General features: G+C 33.3%; 1 protein-coding gene across 6 annotated transcripts in view; it reads left to right on the top strand.

Annotated features, from left to right (window-relative positions):
* heph (polypyrimidine tract-binding protein 1 heph) overlaps window positions 1-24,744 on the top strand; it is a 974,461-nt gene that overhangs the window by 440,307 nt on the left and 509,410 nt on the right. For 2 of the 6 annotated variants that reach the window (XM_075379891.1, XM_075379892.1), the window contains exon 3: window positions 17,485-17,574. The exons of the other annotated variants lie outside the window; for them this stretch is intronic. In XM_075379891.1, coding sequence (XP_075236006.1) covers window positions 17,485-17,574 — 90 coding nt within the window. The remainder of the gene's footprint in view (window positions 1-17,484; window positions 17,575-24,744) is intronic. 6 annotated transcript variants of the gene reach the window in all.

Here is a 24,744-nt window from a genome sequence, read left to right as displayed (position 1 = left end):
TAAGAAACTTTAAAATCATCGGTTTGATGTAAGTACGTAAAATAAATATTTAAAAAATATTATATTTATTTATTAATCAAAATATAATTACAATATAATTTTCAAATGTTATGCGTGATTTATTTATTTTTCGACCCTTATAAGTGGACGATAAAAAATGTATTATCTTTAAATTAAAACAATCTATAATGGATTTAGGTTCTCTGATTAATTAAAAAACCTTGTAGGAATAAATAATCTAGAAAAAACACACAGATTCATTATAAATAATAAATTATGAATTTCATTATTGTGATTAAAAAGATACATTGAAAATAAATAAACGAAATTAATGCACTAAATGTATAAAAGAGATAAAGGATTGTTAACGTAAAATTTTAATACATATTTCATATATATATATATATTATTAATATAAACATTTTTTTAAATTAAAATAAAAGTTATAAAATCGAAGGGATTGTACACATTGATTTTGTTCAATATTAATGTTTAAACCTAAAGATAAATAAGTGGACAACAGATAAATAAAATATTATAGTATTATTTGGATTGACAAAATTTATTTTTTTATTTTTTTTTTAAATATTGAAATTTACTTTATCATTATATGTTCATAAACGTGAAAATTTGTGAATTTAAAAAAAAATTAAATGGATTTTTCATTCTAAATTATATGTTTAATTCGAGTAATATGTTAATCTTTCAGTAATCGGAATGCGGTTCTTACTGTTTCCGGTCAGGTATGAAATATTTTTTTTTAAATACACTTTAAAAAGTATTTGGTGGGTATCGACATGTTTTTACGGTAAAGAAAATCGTCAAAATCGTACATTATCTGAGGCATACTTTTAAAACTAATTTCTTACATAATTATAAATATCATAAATCGTTTAACAATGATGAATGGATTTGAAAAGTGTACGTATATTTCAAGCACGACACACTTGAAAATTTTTGTTGTTTTGTTTAATGGAATGGAATGGAATGCAAGGTTGGCGGGAGTTTATTACTCCCTACTTTATCGCAGAACCTGGACAGAGTCCCTTGCTGCTGGATGATTCTAATCGGGCTTGGTTTTTAAAAGGGTTATTTTATATCTCGGATCTAATTTTTCAAGTTTTCTGTATTATTATTTTAGTGAATTTAAGACGGATTTAATTGCATTCCAATCCGTTGTTGAACCAGCGTTATCGAACCCATTTTATGGGCCGACCGCGGAAGGCTAGGCTTATGAAACCGGTCCTCCCGACGTAATTCCCCTTCGGACCGTCCACTGAAGTCCTTTCGGTGCTAACGCTTAATAGGCTAGCAGGAATACGCCACAACGGGGCACTACCTATAAGGAAAGAGCAATGCGTCCCCTTTTCCGGAGGAGTCGCAATTGCTGGGTTATTTTATCTTTCTTGTAAGTATTGAAAAGGAGAGGTAGTGTAGAAGCTCTTCATCCGCTTCTGGTATGGCTGCCCTTCAGGACGCATCTCTGCTGGGCTCTGTTCTGGACTCCAGTCCGTGATGTTGAGACGAGTGGTGGGTCTTCCTTCTTCTTCGTCTTCTTCTTCTCCCTCTTCTTCTTCCGAAGATCTCTTCGTTCTTCTTTGGCCTGCACTTTCCAAGAATTGGCAGTAACCGAAGTTACATATCATTAACCTTGAAATTCCCGAGGCCCCGAAGGGCTGAACGGGGGAAAGTGCAGGTTTCTTCTCTCTTCCGTGCTGTCAGTGGCTGCTGGGCTCGTTCCCTCTTTCTTCTTTCTTGAAAGGAAAGGAAGGTAATAGGGACTTACAAATGGTGATACCTATTCGCGATCGCGGTTTTGGGGCGGTGATTTTCTGAGAAGAAGTAAACAGAAATTATTCACTCCACGTAATTATTAACCTTCAGACACACGTGTGTCTGAGAAGGGGTTGGGGGGACCGCGTGGCCGCAGTGAAAAAACCATTTTTCTTTGTGGTGGCTGTTGGCATCTGCAACAAAAGAAGCAGAACACAAAAAAAAAAAAAAAATTAATTTTTACTTTTCTTTAGACTGGCAGGATGAGAGGAAGGAAAGGCCGCTTCCCAAGACGGCACGACGAGTCGTTCCACATCCATGTTTTGTTTGATAGGGGGTAAAACATTTTACGCTGTCGATATGGTAAACGTTTTATAACGCGTGCAAATATCTAAAAACCGGTTCAGAAATAAATGATCCTGACAACCGACACGGGAATAACCAACAAAATACTTTCTTTTCTTTTATATCTACAGGATGGCGCACGAAATGATTCAACATTTATTTTGGCAATAATTGTTTACGTTAATAATTATTTATGTGTTTTATGTCGGTAGAAATGATATGAGTTCTTTAATATTTAGTTTCTTCTCATTACGAGTGTGTTTGTGTACCGCTCCAAGTTGGTTGACAAACGAAGACTGACTGTTAGAACAGCGCGTTAAGATTTGTGTTATTTTTTAATAAAACGAAAAGTGTGGTGGTTACACAAATACGGTTTCTTGCACGTTTTCAAACTCTGTGGCCGCCCTCATTTAAAACAATACGCAGACTTTACGAAACATTTAATAGTGACGGTTCAGTATTTGAGAGTAAGCGCGAACGACCTGCCGACGTTCGTTCTCCATAGAATGTCGAAGGTGTCAGACCAGCGTTTCTGAGGAACTCGGGCAAATCAACAAGAAAAGCCGTAGCAAAATTTGGGATTTCTAGGCGATCTACGCAGCGAATTTTAAAAAACGATTTGCATTTGTATCCTTACAAAATAGCAGTGTTGCCTTAATTAACAGTTTACAACAAACATCAAAGATGGCACTTGCTGAACGGGCTATGAAACGAGACGTATTGTTGACGAATGTTTGATTTTCAGATGAGGCCCACATTTTCACGTAGACTAGAAAACGAGTCGGTCGTGCAGGATGGAGTCAACCCGCACACAGCTAATGGTTGTTTTAGACTTTCTGCATAAAACATTTAACGCGAATGTCATTGCAAACCGATTTTCCTACTCGTTTTATCATTTTGCGTGTGGACAAACAGGTCCCCGAACGGTCCGTATGATTAATTTTCTTTGGTAATTTCTAAAGGAAAAGATTTTCTCTAAACATCCTCGTACAGTAATAGAACTGCGAGTGCTGATTATTGAGGCGTGCAACGACATAACCGAGGATATGTGTCGTAGAATTATTAACAACATCGGAGTTCCTGTTAAAGAAATTCCTAGAAGTGATGGTGGTGATATTGAACATGTGAATAGCAGAACGTAATCTCCAGGTATATAGGAAAACAGGTTATATTTTACTTTTCTGTACTGCGATTCAAATAAATAGTTTTTAACAAAACCAAATGTTGGATTATTTCGTATTCCAACCTGTAGATTACTACAAGTTCAAATCTGAAACTTTTCCTTTCTATTTTTGTAGATTGTAGATTATATTAATTATAACGTCGTTTCCAAAATCTCGTTGATGATAAACATTTATCGGCAAGTTGACCGACTTTCTGATATTTGAGTTTGGAATACAATATAAATGATATCGTCAATCGGATTCATTATACAGAATTCTGAGCTAAAGTTATCCAAAAGTAATGGCTCTTATTTAGAAAACCAGCCGTCGTAATGTTTTAAACGTTCGCTCAATCGACAGTAAATATCTATAAGATTTGTTCTTATACTCTCAAGGTCAGCGGAATTGCGCATGCGCTAGCAGGCCGACTCAACACATTTTTTTTTTTCATTTTTCTATTACTATTAGGGGGCTTTCGGTAACCGAAATTCGACAAATTGTGTTTGTTAACTTTCCTGCAAGTATGAAAGGTTGCCTCATCGGTAAATAACAACATATAAAGATGATTAGGGGTGTTTCGAAACGGTGCATTACCTCACCGGCAAACTAATACCGTAGAGACCGATTATTTGGTTTAATGTGATGATTGAGTTGTAAATTGTACGTCCGTAAACGGTGCCGTTTTATGAATAACGTCGTGAACAGTGGAACGAGAAATTTTCAATTCGTAACTAGCCCGCCTAATCGACTTTCCAGGACTGGTAGTAAATACATCGCGTATACGATCCTCCGTTTCGTCGTCACTAAAAGTCGTATCCCACCGACGAATAGACCTGGATGTAAGAGGATCGATATTCCATTCGGTTCGTATACGCTGTTGAACATCCGTAAGCGATTGAATTTCCACTAACCAAATCGTACACTGAACTTTCTGTTGTGGGGTTTACATATTGTCTGACTGCAACTCCATTTTGAGTCGGATTACTTTTTTTTTTCACTCTACTCCCCTGGGCCGGTCCGACTGGTTGGTATTGCGCCACCCAGGGGAGTGTCTGGTAAACTCTAACGAGCCTCGCCGGTGTCAGCTCTTTTGAGTGATTTTCTGTTTGCTCATTTGGAAACCACGACATACCTCAAATAGCCGTAACGTCGCACCGGGTCTTTTCTTACTCCTCTTCTTCATCGGAACCTATCTGAGTCGGATTACCTGCATTTATGTATTCTGCTCACTTTGGAAACATACAGAACAAATAGTGGACGATATTTTCTGTAGATTGGCGTACGTTTAAGAGATTACGCCGACCCATTACTTTTGAATACCTTTAGTCCGGACCTCCCTATACGTTGTTGAACCCCCAAAAGACGAACCATATCGGGGGTTTTTTTTGGTAAAACTATCGGGTATTTTTTAAATTTAAATACAAGTACCTACAATACAAGTATCCTCCAAATCATCGAATACAAAATTTTGATCCGCTTTGAAAGACGTTGTGTACTGACACCTGGACTGCTCTGAACTGCATTTATAATAATTTCATCAGTAACAGTGTTGTGTTGGACAGATCTTTTGTAGCCGGTATGAGAATACTTGGTAGTGAACCTGTTTTCCAAAGATTGCAAAAAGTCGCTCTAATTGTTTTGGGATCTGGAATCCTGCAATTCTGAAAATGTATTTCAAAATGTTCTACTTCAGCAGCTATACCATTACCATTACACACACCCAAGATGCCTACCGTATTAGTGTATTCTTCTGTTGTAAATAAGTACGGTATTACTTCAATGGCAAACTGATCACGTTCAAACTAAAATTCACAGAAATGACAGCACAATTCACGATGCCCAATATACTTAATGTACCTTACAGAATGATTTAAATACTAATTCAATGCATTGTGCATTGTTGTTCATCTGTAGTTATTTTATTGCCGACTGAAATAATAATTTTTCAAATAATTTATTGTATTTCTATCATTAATAAAAAAAATTATCCAAGTAATTTTTATTTTACAAATAATGTATAATTTACAGTTTTATTAAATTTTTTAACAGTAATTTTTTTATAATAAATAAGTACTTTTCTGACAAATATAGTAATGTTCTGTTTCTAAATAAAATTTGAATTTTCTCTAACTTTTTTATTTTATTCAAATTATCTTACACCATTTTGTACAGAATTAAATTCTCTATAAGTTTTGTGTAAATTACCCATTCAACAAAGTTATTGTCCATCAAACAGTAAAAACAGTTCAGTTGATTGGTTTTCAGCTCAATTTCTCTAAAACTGCTGCAGATACGGCAACCTACGCAAAACATCAATTCAGTTTCATTAATAAATCATTTAGGTATTTTGTTGGGTTCTGTGTTTTATTTCTCCGAATATATTAAAAATATTGTCAATGAAATTGTGAGCGTGCGTACTGCACTGTACTGGTCGAACAGATTTTCTAAACTTTTAAGTATTCCTTACTCTAAACTGCGCCTAGCTGATCACTTTTTCGGGCTACGCGTACTAAATGATCGGATTCGTTCTACATTCTGTTCAGATACGGACACCCTGCCTGTTTACTTCCCCTTTAAGACACTGTCTGTTTCCTTAAATTGATTATACCGTTGGAGTATTGTATTATTCGTAGGCGCAGCACCGCCATATTCACTTCGATTATTACGCTGAACTGTGATAACCGATTTTGTTTCGATAAATCAAATCATGTACTGGGCTTTCTGTTGCGGTGACGTCATGACAGCGCAAGACTCCTTACCCGATACGAAATGAAAGACACGGTGGTGCCAACCGCGAAGAATGTTTACGAGGAAAACTTAATAATATCATAACATATATATGATAACAGAATGCTGTTAACCGTTTGTAGTATTTAATTACTATTTTTTGAATGAAGCAGTTCTTTTATAAACACTCCATATTTTTGTCTTAAAGCCAGGTCATGAACCGGAATAACTTTCGGACATAGAGGCGAGGTTTTTTGGGTATGCCTTTTAATTTAACCCATGTCATCGCGGTCTCAACCGTAGACTAGGTCAAAGTTAAGCCAAGACTAGATATTTTTGTGTGAATTTCTTAGCGTATTCAATATTTTTCCCGCTTAATTTTTCGCCTACGATGTCAAGTTGACGAATTATGTGTCGCTGTTTGAATTTACGTGATTTGCTTTGACTGCTCTTAAATTTTTCGCTTTCTAATTGTAAATTCATCCTGAGAATATTTTGTAATAAAAAAAATGCGGGCTTCTCTTTGATAAATCTTGAGTCCATTGCTGAGAAAACCAACTGAAGATCGCTACTTAGAGTTGACCATAAACGGGTGTTGTAATTTCTTTTCTTTTATTAACATTTCCATTTTGTCCATAAAATCTCAATTGTATTGCCGTTCTTCTACTTTCTCGTATATATACCGGTGTAGCTCTAGAAGGAAAAGTATTGTAATCGGTCCAATTTGGGTATATGTGGTTTTCATCTATCTTGACGTTTTAACACGTAAGGAATCCAAAAAACCAAATAACCGGATGAAAATTTTCCGGATGTAAATATTCGTATATACGTGTGTGTGTTCGGTGTTGCCCTCTAAATCACGTTATATTTCCAGAACTACTGGACCGATTTTGACTAAACTAGGTCAGATTACTAATTTAATGGCATTGATGCCATTAAATTTTCAACTTAAAAGATGGAGGGGTGAGACATTCAAGAAAGATTTGGAGGAGATCGATTCAGAAAGTACTGGAAATATAAGTTTGTATTATATTACTAGGAATGTGTAGGGAAAATTTATTGTTTTTGGGGGCAGTAGCCGCATTCGTCGTTTATTCACTATATCTTTTTAAACGCTTATTTCGACTTTAAATTGCTTTGAATTTTTTTTAAAATTGAATTTTTAAATATTATTTATGGTTGTATAGTTTTGTATTTTCTCTCTCTTTCTCATTTGTGTGTGCGTGCGCGCTCGCGCTCGTAACGGAAACTTGTTTCGCTCTTCTAATTTATCAAGATATTTATTTCTTAATCTTCTTGTATCCGGAATTTCACTAGTTTTCATAACATCCGTATTTCTGTCTCTCTCTCCGCCTCGTCTGCTATTGCTCAGTCTTCTTGCTTTTGAGATATAAAATTAAATCGAATGAGTGCTTTCGGTTTGTTTAAATATTTCATTTATCTTTCCATTTGAATGCGTCGTGTATGCAACCGTTTGTTTATTTGTTGGTGTGTTCCGTTTTGTTTTCTCTCTTGTATTATTATACTCGTAATTATCAGATGGTTTTATTATTGTCTTTGTTCAGAGTTAATTAAATAATTCGTTAATTAATTTTTGGGTAAACATTAAAAAGAATGAGCGAATATTTAGTATTTCTTTGTTTCTATTGACGTTTGTTGTTTTCGTTGTTATTGTGTACCGTAATATGTTAATTTGAATAAGGATAAACAATGTAATAAAATACAATCCCGCTTATCCGAACTCTGTGAACTAGAAATCTGTATAACTGTAAGTAGAATTTTTATCAGATTTATATTTTTAAATATAAAAATTTTTTTTTTAATACTTGCTTGTTTTGGCATTATTCGTCGTAATAGCCTTTTAAAAATATTGTTTAATAACTAAAAATAAAAATATAATTGTTTATTACTAACATTTAACAACTTTTTATTTTTTAATGGTTCGATATTTTACGTTAAAATTTTATATTATCATCTTTTTTCTAACCTCCGGGACCACCATTCGGTATTGCTTCAGATGATGAGATGAATGATTTTTAGCGTGTGTGAAAATGCCATACCTGACCGGGATTCGAATCCGGGACCTTTGGATGAATTCCGGTCAGGCCTGGTATTTTCACACACGCCACAAATCATTCATCTAAATTGTATCATCATCTAAAATTAGCTAAGTCAACAACACATCAATCTTTCTTTTTTTGCAACTTTTGTAAAAATATACCGCGTGGGCCGAAAGTCACTACCATCGTACAGGTTTGTATTTTATCATTGAATCTGTTATTTTAAATTACTTTTCTTAAAATATTTTTTTTTTTTTTGTCTTCAGTCATTTGACTGGTTTGATGCAGCTCTCCAAGATTCCCTATCTAGTGCTAGTCGTTTCATTTCAGTATAACCTCTACATCCTACATCCCCAACAATTTGTTTTACATACTCCAAACGTGGCCTGCCTACACAATTTTTCCCTTCTACCTGTCCTTTCAATATTAAAGCGACTATTCCAGGATGCCTTAGTATGTGGCCTATGTCTGTTTCTTCTTTTAACTATATTTTTCCAAATGCTACTTTCTTCATCTATTTGCCGCAATACCTCTTCATTTGTCACTTTATCCAGCCATCTGATTTTTAACATTCTCCTATAGCACCACATTTCAAAAGCTTCTAATCTTTTCTTCTCAGATACTCCGATTGTCCAAGTTTCACTTCGATATAAAGCGACACTCCAAACATACACTTTCAAAAATCTTTTCCTGACATTTAAATTCATTTTTGATGTAAACAAATTATATTTCTTACTGAAGGCTCGTTTAGCTTGTGCTATTCGGCATTTTATATCGCTCCTGCTTCGTCCATCTTTAGTAATTTTACTTCCCAAATAACAAAATTCTTCTACCTCCATAATCTTTTCTCCTCCTATTTTCACATTCAGTGGTCCATCTTTGTTATTTCTACTACATTTCATTACTTTTGTTTTGTTCATAAAATATTATATTAATATAAATTATCTTTTATGAAAGTGAATCAAAAAATAACTTTTAAAAAATACTTAAATAATTGAAATCATTTATCTTTGTATTTTTTGAAATTTCTTAAAGATTTAAACAATATAATAAGCAGCAAAGCGTTTTATTATATTTTTAATGGTATATTTTGCTAGGCGAAAGTCTGTAATTGTCTTAATATGATTACAAACGCCTATAATTATGTAACTAGGGTATTACGTATTGTTATTTAAATAATATAAAATGCAATCAGCAGTAACAACAGTCTCTTTTTCGGAACCGATCTGAAATGCTGTCATTTTGGTTTCATTAACGCAAAAGGCTATCTGTCCCCTTAACTCGGGAGAGAGATACTTACCGAAGGGGATATTTCAAACGGTATCTTGTCCGTAACTTAGTGATTCCGAAACCGTGTGCCGCAGCGCCCCGGGGAGCCGCGGCCTCTTCACAGGGGCGCTGCGAAATATTGTAAAAGCTTCATAATTAATTGAATCGAGACATTTATAATTATTAATTTAATGTTAATAAAATAAAAAAATAATGAAGATCGACGAGTTTTGTTTATTTTTATCTCTTACTTACGGGTATATTTTTACTTAGGGCAAAAATTGTAATTGAAAAAGGACGCCGTGACTCGGAAAAGTTTGGGAACCGCTCCCGTAAACCATAACAGTAGTCTTTTGAAATGTAACCTAGAATGGTTGTAGGTAGATCTCAACTGTGTCTGGAGACTCGTAAAATTTAATCTTTCTTTTTTCCTGTTTAGTCTCCGGTAATTACCTTTCAGATAACACTTCAGAGGTTGATATGTATGAGTGTAATCGAAGTGTAGTCTTCTACAGTCTCAGTTTGACCGTTCCTGAAGATGTGTGGTTAATTGAAACCAAACCATCAAAGAACACCGGTATCCAAATCAGCTGATTTGGGAACACGCGTTCACCACTAGACAAACCCGGTGGATTTCGTAAAATTTACTAACATAAGGCAGCAAGTAGTAGATCAGGTATGGATTTAAATGGGTCTGTACTGGACGATAAAAACAAAATCTCAATTCTATTCAATTGAAAACTCAATAATTATGTTATATATAACGATTTTCGCTATGTGTAGTTTTGAAGAATTATTCAAAAACATCAGTTATTTTTTCTCTTGTCCGAAGATGTTAAAAAAAGTTTTAAATCGATACACAAAATATAATTTATAATTAAATAAATAAATGCCTGAAGTACAAGAAAATAAAAACATAAAATGAAAGAATATGTGAAATGATTATAAATAGATTTTTGTTTATTTACATACCTCATTGATCTTTTAGTTGCTTCGCTTTAAGATGCTAAAACACATCAAAAAATTAAAAAAATTGTAATCAACGGTAGTGAAAATTTATTCGTTAAAAGTATTCTGATGTAAATTTTACGTAGATAAATAGAAAAAAAGTTATTACTGTTTAAAAGCATTCTTCCTTTAATTTTAGATTTATTTTTATTTATAACTTTTTTATTATGAAAGTTACGACAAAAGTTTATTAATAAAAGTTGTAGAAAATCTTACTATCTACAGAGAAGTTCTTTACACACTTATTGTTTGAGTTATAATTTTCAAGGTAAACGAAAAACCGATTAAACTCATATTTTCAATATGGGGGACGAATGGAAGAGCTCTCAACACGAAAATCCAAATCTAAATTTAAGTTTGACCCTTTTATATGATGAAAAAGAAATCGTTGCTTATCCAAAATGAACGGTTTGGCTTTTTTAACGCCGCATTTATAGTACCACTTCAAATTCTGATGTGAAATTGTTGTTTTCCCTTTTGTTTGCCGCTACCAGTTTATGGAAACACTGGCCGCAATTTGCTCCTACGTTATGTCGGCGTTTGTTACTTAACATTTAGAGCAGGTTCAATATAGTGTCTTTAATTGAATAGTTCTCTCAAAATTCTTGAACTTGCATCTCAGTTTCACAAATTTTTATAGAAATATTCTTCTGTATTTCGCTTTAAACTTTCAAATATATACTTTGACCCATCGTCTGAATGAAACGGGAAATTTTTACTGAAATAAACGTAGTTGTTACGATATTAGTACCAGCAGATGTTTCTAGGTCTTCAACTGGATGAACCGGAACATATTTCAGCACCGTGAGGGCTTTCTCTGATAATTTTTTTATTATTTAGACGACTTAAAACTCGAGGAAAGTATTTAAAAGACCATATTTTAAAGATTTTTGGGGTCATTCGTGCGGTTCTCTGAGAAAAATATTTTGCTGTCAATAGGTGAAAATTCAAATTTTTAAACGCATTCGGGTTTTTAGATTTGCCGATAATAACCAAAGGAAATCTACGAATTCTACTGGCATTTGAGCAGACTTCATTGTTAATTTGTGCTTTTTTTACTTTAAAACCAGGAGCACATTACTTTCGGACATAGAAGCCAGTTTTTTTTTTTTTTTTGGGAATACTTTCTTATTTAACCCGATGTCATCGTAGACTAAGTCAAAGTTAACCCAAGAGTAGAAATTTTATTTGTGAATCTCTTAGTTTATTCGATATTTTTCGCCTTCGATGTTAAGTTGACGAATTCCTTGTCGCTGTTTGAATTTACCTAATCTGCCTTGATCGGTCTTAAATTTGTTCGTTTTCTAATTGTAAATTCAACCGGAGAACTTTTTGTATTTAACAAAATATCCGGGGTTCTCAATGGTAAATCTTGACTCGATTGCTGTGAAAACCAACTGAAGATCGCTACTTAAGAGTTGAACCGTAAGTGAGTGTTGTCATTTGTTTTCTTTTATTAACATTTCCATTTTGGCTATAAAATTTGAAGTGTATCGCCGTTCTTTAACTTTACTGTCTAGATAGCGCTGTAGCTCTAGAAGGGAAAGTAATGTAATCGGTCCAATTTGGGCATATGCGGTTTGTTCTTGACGTTTTGGCACGTAAGAAACCCAAAAAAACCAAATAAGCCGATAGAAATTTCCCGGATATTAATTTTCGTATGTGCATGTATTCGGTGTTGGCCTCTAAATCACCTTATACCTCCAGAACTACTGGACCGATTTTGATTAAACTCGTTCAGATTATTTCCACATATGGGGGGCATTAATGCCATTAAATTTTAAACTTAAAAGGTGAACGGGTGAGAGACAGTAATGAAAGATCATCCCCAGTATCTCGAGATTTTGCCTAAACTCATATTTTTCTTAAGCGCATTTGTTAACGATTGAAAAATAACAATATTTGTAAAAATATTTTTTTCCAAACCGCATCCTACCCCCAAAAATGCTGTGTAGTCCTCTGTTAAGTTGTGACTTCACAGGTGAGCGGTAGAATTAAATAAATGAATAAATATTTAAACTGTAAAAAAATAACTCGGTCTGGCCGGGTCTCGAACTCGATAGCCTGGTTTAATCGGTACCTGGTGCGTTAAGCCTCGCGACTACACCATTCCACCAACTGTACATACGAAATTTGTCCTGTGTCAGTTGTGAAATAACATTTCTTTATTTAGTGCCGTTCGTCGCCGCTATTACCGCCACACCCGCGCGAATTAAATACGATATGAGCGCGCGTACTTTAATTAGAATCATCGAGTTATTTAAACTATAAATTATATTTAAATAAAATTATAAATTTTTTAAATTAAGTTGTGTGTATAAGCCGTGCGTAAAAAACAACCGACAGTAATAGGATTTTCTTGGAACTCGTCTTTTTCCGCGTTCCCGGAAAGTCCTACTCTTTTGTTGTCATCTTTTTTTATTCATTTACCGATGTTCTAGGAATTCCAGTCTGGATCGATAGCTTGAATTTCTTTCGTAACCGTTGCATAATTTCGTATCTCTTTACCGAATTAAAGATGTTATAATTACCCCGTTTTGATATCGTACTTTCGTATCGCCTTGTTTAATTAATAATCTGTAATATAGAACTGTATCATAAAGTGTTCAACAATAACTTTTTCTCTACTGCAATCGAACTGTAACGACTAATGGACGAATACAGTGGTTCCCAAATATTTCCTAGTCGCGGCTCCCTTCTTCAATTAAAAGTTTTTATGGCATCGTGTCCTCTGTAAAAGTATAACAACTCGTAAGTAGGAGATAAAAATAAATAAAACTCGTGTATGTTCGTAATTTTTTTGCTTTAATAACTTTAAATTGATAATTATAAATATCTAGATTCAGTTAGTTTTCAAGCTTTTACAATATTTCGCGGGGCTTCTGTGAAGAGGCCGCAGCTCACAGTTAGGGAATCACTGTATGGTACAATTCTAGATTGCTGGATAATTTGTGCTTTATATTAAAGGATTAATATAAAGTAGTATCTGGTTTGGTGTTAGGTATTTTCAGTCTTGCTTAAGACTAGGTGAGATGTGTTTTGTAACTAGTTGTACACCGTTGGGAAAGTCACTCGTGGCATTCGCATCGATGGCATCCTGGACGAGGCGGACTGGAATATGTCAAAAGTTGAGGTTTCAAAGATGACCTTCGGTAAAGTCCATAAGGGCACGGAACGTCATTGGATGGCGAAGGGTGTCTTTCCCTACGGGGTCAGGATGATTCTGGTTAGTTTATTATGGTTATTATGATATTATTTTATAAACAATTCAGAATGAAATGGTTTAATTGTATTAGCTGTATTGAATTTTTTTTTCTTTTTCATCTTTAACCTCCAGGAATACCATTCAGGTATTCCTTCAGAGGATGATATGTATGAGTGTGAATAAAGTGTAGTCTTGTACAGTCTCAGTTCTACCGTTCCTGAGATGTGTGGTTAATTGGAAACCCATTCACCAAAGAACACCTGTATCCCCGATCTAGTATTCAAATCCGTAAAAATAATTGACTTAAGTAGGACTTGAACGCTGGAACTCTCGACTTCCAAATCAGCTGATTTGGAAAGACGCGTTCATCACTATATGAATTATAATTTGTATACAGCACTACCATACCCGGAAATTTTTCGCCATATATATATATATATATATATATATATATATAGAGAGAGAGAGAGAGTTTAAATGAACACAATTGAAAATTTTATAAAAAAATTTAAAAAGTGAACTTCACAAATTTTACCTTTCGCTTATTCTCCTTCCCTTTTTCCCGTCCCAAGTTCTCCTTTTCACCCTTTCCCTCACCCCTCTCCTAGTTTCCTTTTACCCTTTCCCGTTTTCCCTTTCACCCGCGCGTAAATATGCCCATTAATTGTTTGGTCTTTAGCGGACACACACTCGAACTTGCCTTTTACACACACATATATATATATATATATATTTAAAATAAAAAAGTCTGTTTGAATATTTGTTTTTTTGTTTCGTAAATATCGAAACCGGCCCCACCTATCGGGTATAGTTTTTGCAAAAATATTTCTTTTCACGTAACTAATATTCATATCCTTATTATGAACAAAATCGGTCCATAAATATAATTTTTCTAAATATCTCAACCCCAGCACATCTAGCGAGCTCATTTTTTGCAGAGATAATTCTTTCAAGGTAAGTAACACGTGTTCTGAATACGATGCAAATCGGACCATAAATACAATTTTTCGAAATATCTCGAACGCAGCGCTATCTAGTGGGTTCAAACTAATTCAGAAACCTTCCCTGGCATTCCCCAAAGTTTTATCGCTATCGGATGAACGGTTTAGGAAGGCATAAGAGATATACAGACTGACAAACATTCATTTTTATATATATAGATTACAAAAACACTATTCATACGGCCCAATAAAATATACTCTGTTATGTTAGAATATCGTTAAACATTTACATTCAGGAGGATGACGAATTAGAGAGATTCTACTGAATTTTTTTAAATTGCAGTTTTTTCAGTCAATCTTACAGTTCTTTACAAACTGAAATATTTTCATTCGCATTATCCTAACCCTCAAGTATATCCTGCTTAAAATATGACAAGGAAAACTACATCTTCTATAAATAAAGATTTTATTTTTCATTTTTTATCATTACTGTACCAACGAATGGTCTGTGACCATCCATGTTTTACGTGATTTGTATATATGTTATATTTAATATTTTTCTTTCGGTTTCTATAGGAAATTTCAGCCAAATCGGTCGGTAAATAAAATATATATTGTCATTAAAAAATGTAATCCTCTTCTTGAATCTTAGTGAAATATGAATTAAATATGGATTTCTATTTATTATTTAATTTCTGTTCTAAGATTTACTACTTAAACAGTAATAGATGAAGTCTCTTTCATATCCGTTCAATCGAAGTTGTGTTTTCCATCCTTTTTTTCTCCCGCTTAGAGAATTTCATTTCACCTATTATATCTTTATGCCGCGTCACAAAAAATTCATTTTATTAATATCGATTTTGGTAGTAAACCCGTTCTCTTCTTTTTTTGTATCTCTTTTATGCATTTGACATCCTTATTCCTACCTTTTTGCATCATTTTTTTCGTTTTTAACATTATGTAATATATTTTTGTGTGTTTTCTCTCTTTTTATCTTATTTAATTTTGTTATTTTATTTTAATAAAAAAAAAAAGAAAAGAAAAAAATCCCTTATTTTGTATTTGGATTGTATGTACTTCATTTTTTTTTTACATGTTTTTATCTTCATACTAAAGATATTCATAAATTTAATCTTTTTTTCTTTAATATTACTGATATATATATATATACACTTAATAATATACGTAAATTACAGAATGTCGGTAAACATACACACACACAGAGAGAGAGTGAGTGAGAGAGAGAGAGAGAGAGAGAGAGAGAAACACACATACAAGACACATAACCGGACATTGTTTAGTCACATGCGGTTAGCAACACTGTGTTTCGCACAACCTCCTATGTAAGCACATGTTCTTCGATTGTTGATATCTCGTTTAGTTTTCGTGTTATTGTTGTTTGAGTGCAACGTTTTTAAGTGTTAGTAGCGATGTGCTATTTTCGGGAGCAACGATGCAACGTAAAATTTAGCGTGAAACTGGAGAAAATTTTTGTAGAAACGTTTCAGCTTTTGAATCAATCTTACGGAGATGATGTCGTACGTAATGTGACGAATTTTTTTCACTATTTAAAAATAATCATTAGTAGGTGGAAAATGATTCTCGACCCGGAATGCCTTCGATTAACTTCTCGATCTTAACTGATAACACCCGCGTTCCGAAAATCAACGATCTGGTTCGTGTAAATTACAAAAAATCATCAGACACCTTGCAGAAGAGGTTATAATCTCGATCGGATCGTGCCGTGACAATTTGACTGACAAATTGAACATGTATCGAGCCGCAGCAAAGCTTGCTCCTCGTTGATTATCGAACAGCAGAAAGAACATCGAGTGGATATTTGTCGGCAACTTCTTGAACAAGTCGATGACGATGAAAGATTCACGCAAAGGATCTTTGCGGATGACGAAAGCCGGGTTTACGGGTATGACACGGAGACAAAAGTTCATTCAAATCAGTGGATCGGCAAAGGATTTCCATCCCTCAAGAAAGCATATCAGTCTTGACCCGATTTGAAAAAAATGCTATCAATTTTTTTTCGATTTTAATGGAATTGTGCTTTTAAACTTTTACATCAAGATGAAATCGTGAACCGTGCGTACTTTTCTTTCTTTTTCCTGTTTAGCCTCCGGTAATTACCTTTCAGGTATTATTTCAGAGGATGATATGTATGAGTGTAAATGAAGTGTATAGTCTTCTACAGTCTCAGTTCAATAATTCCTGAGATGTGTGGTTAATTGAAATCCAACCACCAAAGAACACCGGTATCCACAATCTAGTATTCAAATCCGTGTAAAAATAACTGACTTTACTAGGACTTGAACGTAGAAACTCTCGACTTCCAAATCAGCTGATTCGGGAAGACGCGTTCATCACTAGACCAACCCGGTGGGTTGAACCGTTCCATACTATCAAGGCGTTTTACAACGGTCCCACTTAACGGTCTCACTTAAAAAAGTTCCCAAAAGGAGATCGGAGTGCGGGCGAGACAACTTACGGCCAAAAATTAGACGACTATCTTCCCACAGCCTCCCTAATCGCCACACCACGTTCCTTGTAATTTTTTATTTATTTCCAAAATTAAAATTGGTTATGAAAGGACGGCGTTTTGAAAATATTGAAGACATTAAGAAAATTCATCCTTAAAGGTGATTTCAAGTGAAGTTATCCAGGACTGCTTCGCGAAGTAGAAACACAGTTGGGAAAAGTGTGTGAATAAGGGAAAGGAGTACTTCGACGGGGACAAGTACCAATAATCTGTAAAATTGATAATGAAGATTAAAGAAATTAGTTCGTTATTTTCTGACTAGATCTCGTATTTTTTTTTTTTTTATTAATTATTATGCAAAATTGAATAGCAAGATTTTTTTCAAATAACATTTTTTGATTTTTAATTTCCAAATAATTCATCCCGAAGGACATATTATAATTTTTTAAACTTCTTTTTGTAACACCCTTACATTTAATTACATTTTTATAAATTTTTATTTCAGAATTTAAGAGTCATTGGACATTCGTTTAAAGGGTGTTTTATTTTCTTCGTTTCGATTCCTATGCTGTTCCGATGTTCCAGTTCACTAGGGGTAATCTTTATCGTTATTTTACTCGTAAACTTACTTTAATATCTTAAAATATACTTTTTTAAATGCTAGTGCGTAAGGCATCTTATTCATTAGAAAAACTTTATTACGTTGCGACTGACGGCTTTGTAGGATACTGGTGGCGTTCGACGCCATTAGATTAATCATAGCGGGAAGCCGCTTTAGATTACCGTCATGTACTCCCCTCGCCTACCATCGCTGTCTCAGTCACACTGCTTATTGCCACTTCGGTAGGCTGCTGGCCGAAATCTCCAACATCAGCTGGATATAACACTTTATTGGTAAAGTGTTTGAAATAACTTTAGGGGTGTATTATTATTTATTATAATATTTAATTCTTATAAGAATTAAATCAAAATTTTCTTTAGCATTTTACGTTTATTTTTCATTTACCTCTTTTATTACTATATTTCCCGTTCATTATACAATTTCTTTGAACTCATTTTCGTATATAAAATATCTCTGTTTTCTTTGTGCAAAATAATATTTTCTATCCTCATAAAATTCTTCTTAATCGGAGAAGATAAAAATACACGACTGAATTTTATCTTGCGTATAGAAAAGACTTGCTTAGTAGGTAAGTTGGATGATATGAAGTAAATGTATCGTAAATTTTTTTTTTTGTTTTACACGTTTTTTTTCTTTTACGTTGCATTTTTCATCGTGTGTCTATAGTCGATTACTCGTGGCTTTTCACGTACATATGTTTTACACACACACAAAATACCCTTTTGAATTTTTATCTAAAAGCAAAATATCGCGAGTTCATGTGCATTTGTGTCGCAAACAGTTGGGTTTTAGTAAGTGATAAAAGCTTTGTTAACACATTTTTTTTTTTTTGACACGAGGCCTCTTGCGGTTTTTTTGTAATTGGATATGAAAAAAAAAGCTGGCTGCACTTTTACCTGTAATACTTTCGTACCACTACACAACCCCGTTTTAAAAATGTTCACTTATAGGTTAGCGTTGCTTTGTATAAAGGTATACTTTTAAAATAAATTTGTAGAGCGTATTTCCCAGCCAATAGATTCTATGAAATATTTTTTTTATTCTGATACAATAATTTATATCTCTGTTTAAAATAATTTATATCTTTTTTCTCTCTCTTTTTTTAATTTCTCTTTCTTACGTCTTCGTCCATTTTCATCATGATCTATCTTTTTCTTTTTTGTTGTGTTTTATACTTTGTTGTCTTTTTATTACCTATAGTCGTATATGTTACCGTGAAAGTCCTATAGAATGTCGACACATACCGAGTACGTTTATGGAAGACCGAAATATTTGCTTACTCTAACTTTCGCCGGTATTTGTCGACAAACACAGATAACTTCTGGTAAACTAAAAAAAAAATAAAAAATAAATCAGCCGATACAAATGTCTAAGTTAATATATTACGAGAAATCCTCATCATAGAAAAGGAAGTTAAAATTTAAGCCACTCATAACTTACGCCTGCTAACCTCGTATAGTTATGCTTAAATATATGTTATTGTCCAAGATTGGAGGCGATTAATCAAATTTACCGCACTCTGCATCCACTGATTGTGAAAGTTGAATAAAAATATATTTATAAATAATCGAACAAAGGGATAACCTTTTTTGTCCATTTATTTGTATCGTTGTCTTTCGATGAAAAGTTAACATATTCTCTATATTAGCTCTTTCAATTTAAACATCCTACGGCTAATAGTGTTTTTGAATTATACGAGTAACATACGTACAGACGTAACGCCGAAACTAGTCAAAATTGGTTCAGGGATGGTCAAAACTGATATTTCCGTTAAAAACTAAACACCGAAATTTTCGCAAAAAATTGAACATTTTCTTAAATTTTTTTATAAATGCGGTGAATTTGATTAATTAACTCCAACGTTGGAGAATAACATATATTTAAGGTTAATTAGACGAGGTTAGCAAGAGTAGTTTACGTTTGGCTTGAATTTAAACTTCCTTTTTTTTTACGAGGTAGTTATTTACCTTGTAGATTCTTGTGGGGTGACTTTTTTTTTTAATTTCGAGTTACTGTTTCGACCACCGCCAGAGCTTATCTGTGTTTGTCGGCATATAACACAGAAGGTCCGAAGAAACAAATATTTCGGTCTTTCATCGATATATTTCGTATGTGGTGGTATTTGTCGACATTTACCAGATATCGGTCTTTCACAGTAACACATATACTTTTATATATATTTATTTTTTTTCATTTTTTCCTTTACTTCGTACAAGGAAGTATTTTGAACGCGAAAATTTCGGTATTTAGATTTCAACGGAAATATCAGTTTTGACGATCCCTGAACCAATTTTGACTAGTTTCGGCGTTACGTCTGTACGTATGTATCTCGTATAATTCAAAAACACTATTAGCCGTAGGATGTTTAAATTTTAGATTTAGGACTATTGTATTATCTAGTTGTGCACCACCTCCTCTTTTTATTGCAACCGACTGCACCAAAAGTGTCCCAAAAGCCTATAATCCAAAACAATTTGGATTTTTTCTTAACTGCAGTAATAAGCCCTCATTTAGAGATTTTCAACGATTTATCATAAGTGATAAATTATGTTCATCGGTTCAAGAGTTATAGCCAAATAAAATTTTAATTAATGAAATATTTGGATCTTACAAAGGGAAGGCACATCGTATTAATTCCACCTTCATCTTATTTTTTTTTTTTTTTTTTTTTTTTTTAGTTTAAATTTATTGTTTTATTAATAATTGTTAACTTCTGATTGTAAAAAATATTACAATAAATAATAATTTAATAATAACAATAAAAAGAAGAAGTATAAAAAATATCATAAGTTATTAATGAAAGAAACTTTTATGTATCTTTAATTTAAAAAAAAATGTGTATTTGTAATTTAATAGGCGTACAAGGAAGTAATTTGATGTCCACCACAGATCAGATACATCATTATATATATATATATATTTTCTTGTGTTGAAAGATTTAAGTGGAATTAATATAGCCTTATATTATTACCTTCGTTTTAACCCATACGTTACGGCAGTTTTTATTTTATATATAAAGGCGGAAATTTGTTTGTTGTTCTTTCTGGCTGTCTGTTTGTTCTAGCATCATGCTAGAATCAACTGTACCGACTGCTTTCAAATTTCCAGGATACATTCGTGTTATTCCAGGTTAGTTTATAAGACATAGATTGATGCCCTATCTTCACTCCCTGCTTGGGAGTGAAGCTTTCAATTAAATATATTTATTAAGGAAACAAAAAATTAATCCTTTTACTTCAGTTTTATTTCTGTCACTGTGTCTGCAGAAATAAGTTATGAAGTTTCCCTCCGGAAATGTATGTTTTTCTTTAGTTACCGTAGTTACTGTTATTCTGTCTTTTGTCATTTACTTTCTTTTGCAAGATTGTAAAAATCCTGAATACTTTAATCATTTATCAGCATTATTCTAACAACCGTGTGAGTAATGAACAATGTGGGGGGGGCCCAGGAGACACCGGGGGTGGCTTGAGGGTCCCTGCCTAGCAGGTCGGGTGAACAAAAAAGCTCCCATCGGCTAGTAATGTATATATATATATATAGAGTGAGAGACAGACAAACAGAGACAGAGAGAGAAAGAGACAGAGAGAGAAAGAGACAGAGAGAGAGAGAGAGAGACAGAGTGAGAGAGAGAGAGACAGAGAAAGAGAGAGATAGAGAGAGAGTTAGACAGAGAGAGAGAGACAGAGACAGAGACAGAGAGAGAGAGAGAGACAGAGAGAGAGAGACAGAGAGAGAGTGAGAGAGAGATATGCTGATGAAATGAATTATTAGTGAAAAGTGTGTATGTAAATATAGTTAAAAGAAAAAGGGAATTTTTTTAGAGATGGTTTCTCAAATTGGAATTATTCTTGGATTAGAATAAGGTTTGCAAAAAAAATTACACCTAAGAAGAGGATAAGGTCTGAGTGAAAACAATTACTCATTGTGTAAAAGTTCTTTCTTACCATTGTGTAAAAGTTTTTTTTGAAAAATCTACGCAACCTACTCCGTAAAATCGGATTAATTCAAATGACTGCGACGTCTCTCTTTGATCTAGGATTAGTATCTCGACTTATTTACTTTTGTTTAAAATATTATATAATTTTTATATTTGATTTAATATTATTTTATTGTTAAAAATATGGTGATAGTTTTAAAAATATTTAATGTCGGTGTAAAATTATTTTGTACTATCCGTTTCATATTCCTTCAACAATCCTTAAAAATCAAAATTAAATTACGACCTAATAAAAAAGTAATCGATGTAATTGTTTGCTTATCATCCGATTTCTGTATTAATTGCTATAACTTAAGTCAAATTCGTCATTGCAGTATGTTTTTTTATCGGGAACGTGATATCGATTGATAAGAATTTGGTTACGACCATCTCCTGTTTTATTTTCAAATATTTAAAAAAAAATCTTTTTTTTGTATTAGAAACTTTCATTATTTTCCCTTACGGAATACTTAGTATAAGAAGTATATATAAACCATTGTAGCTCCATCGAAGAGGGTATATTTAGTTTATTACATTCGGTGGTAAACAGAATGAAGTTGTCACTATGTAGGGTGAACTTCTGTTTTTTTTTCTGCGGGCATCGCACACGTTGCGTGATAAAATCCTAGACGTTATTTTTTTTGTAAATTATCAAGATTGATTTGTAATCATAAATATTTTATTATTTACTTCACTTATATTCCAGTGGTAAAATTTTAAAGTTGAAAAGGACAGCTGAAGTTAATGGGCTTTACGTACACGTTAATTTATGAATAGTTTGGGAAACCGCTTTCAGTCTTCTAATTTCCGTAGTATAATTACTTGAATATTATATTTGTAATTTTGAAATCGCCGAGTGGTTTTGCGACCGGTATTTGTAACAGTTTTGTTATTTCACTTTACATACGTGTAACAGATTCGTAAAGATTTCTTTTCTATCGGAGTTGTCCCGAAAAATGTATCGTTTAAAAGATTCATCGTGTTAAAAAAAATGATACAAATTTTGATCGGGCGACATATCCTATTTTATTTTATTTATTGTTACACATTATGACAGTTACCGCATCGTCGATCTGAATCGTCGTGTTTTTTTTTATTTATTTATTTTTATCTTTGTTCGCGTTGTTTGTAATCTTTATAAATTTATAGGTGACGCCACAGGTGCCCGCTGTTGCGTTTTTAGATTTATGTTCTTGATTTTTTGGTTACATTACATCATAGGAAATATGAAAAGAAAAAAAGACGATAGGCGGGGTGTTAAAGGAAGATAGACGATAAGGAATAAGAAACGCGGAAGGAAGATGAAAGTTGTCTTTTCCTTTTTCCGAAGAAAAGCAACGGGGACATCATAGATGGTAAAATAAGCGGTGCGGGGAAGGTTTGATACTGCGAGGTAAAATGAAATAGGAGTACGGGGTGTACGGTACAACACGTTAAATCATGCGAGATTAATATCCTGTCAGACGGCGTGAAAGACTGCTTGCTGCTTGCGTTAACTCTCTTCTCGGCTAGTGGCGTACCATTCATATATATATATATATATATCCAAGAATCTCGCTAACGTCGCCGGTGTATGTACCACGCTGCGACTTTGACGATCCTTTTTTATACAGAAAACGGTTTTTTTCATCAGATAAATCATAAGTTCTTACCTGCCACTCTTCAATTTTTTTCCCTCGTAAAGTATCATCATATAAAAGAAAAAAAACCTCAGTGGAATATCAAAAAATCATTTGTAATGCAATACGAAACTAATAAATGCATGTCATTCGTTTTGGTTATAAAACTATACCGAGTGTCGGTAGAATCTACTCCTACATTGGTCGTTTTTACGATAATTAGTGCTTCAACGTGTATTTTTTTTACTTTCTTTTGTTCGTCCGGACCACTGAGGATCACGTTTGCATAATAGTTTTGAACTTCTTTTGTTTTCCCAATATTTTTTTCATTTTTACACTCTGTTGCCATTTTTCTTCCTACACTCTTATCTTTCTTCTCTGGTAACTTGAATTCTTCGATTAGTTTTCAAAACCTATTTAAACAGTTTTCTTTGGTAATTTTTTAAGTTTTAAGTTCGTTTTTTACTTCTTTAACCAGATTAGTTTTAATAATTGTACTGTTATAAAAGTTAAATATGTGTTTGTTAATCTGTTTTCGCTCATTCCGTATAAATGACCGTAAAATTGTAATCTTCCCTGTATGGTGTCTTTTATGTTTTCTGTACTGTTATAAATTTTTGTTTCACTTTTTAGTTCATAAATTAAATTAAACCGCATCATAAAGTCGATTTTTTCCAGTTTTAATTCTCGAACACATTTACTTTCCGATTTGCTAGTGTTCTTTCATCTTAACGTCCGAAAAAATTAACGTTGTTTTTCCGAACCACGACGTGGATAGACCTTATAGAAAACACACCGGTATTCTCTTTTCCCAGATTCTTTCTTGGTAGTTGTATCTCGCATCTTTCTTTTACGATTTCCGTCTTTTAACTAAAAGGAGTATTTACGTTGGCCTTGTTTTATGCGCACTTTTCTGTGTGCTCTTTGTTCTTCCACCCGATGCTTTATAAAACAGGATTAATTTTAAAAACTAATTATTTAGTTTCATAATTTTTTCATGTTTCCATCATGTTTAGTTTAAGTAAAATAAAGAATACCGTTATTTTACGGTTTGAATTGCGTCTCCGTACGTATCTCTTTATTAACACGAAACCTATCTTAATATGTATTTTGGTTCTGTTCTCTATAAACAAATAACATGAAAACTAGGCTTATCTAACGGCGATACAGCTTAGTCGTATTGAAAATTAATGATTTCCACTTACTATATAAACATTGTTTACGTTAGTAGCGGTTAAACTTATTTTATAAACTTCTTTAGTACAGGAACGTAAATGTACTTACCCGTATTCATTCCCTGCTGTTTGACGAGCCAATTAGAAACGTTTCATGACGTCATTCGTTTAAGGTAAATCAGGTTATTAAATACTTGAAACGGTATGTATATTATTGTTTGTGGCAGACTTACCGCGCTCTCTTGTCGTATAATGTTATTTATATTTTTCTAAGATCTACTAGCTTTTATTTTTTATTATTATTCTGTTTTTTTTTCATTCATTACATTAAAATAACGGGTTAAGTATCCCTATTTGAAGTTCAAAATGCATA

The sequence above is a fragment of the Lycorma delicatula genome, chromosome 12, assembly GCF_047948215.1.
Source record: "Lycorma delicatula isolate Av1 chromosome 12, ASM4794821v1, whole genome shotgun sequence".
Taxonomy (NCBI): domain Eukaryota; kingdom Metazoa; phylum Arthropoda; class Insecta; order Hemiptera; family Fulgoridae; genus Lycorma; species Lycorma delicatula.
Note: the sequence above shows the minus strand (reverse complement) of the source record. Positions and strands in the feature narration are given on the sequence as shown.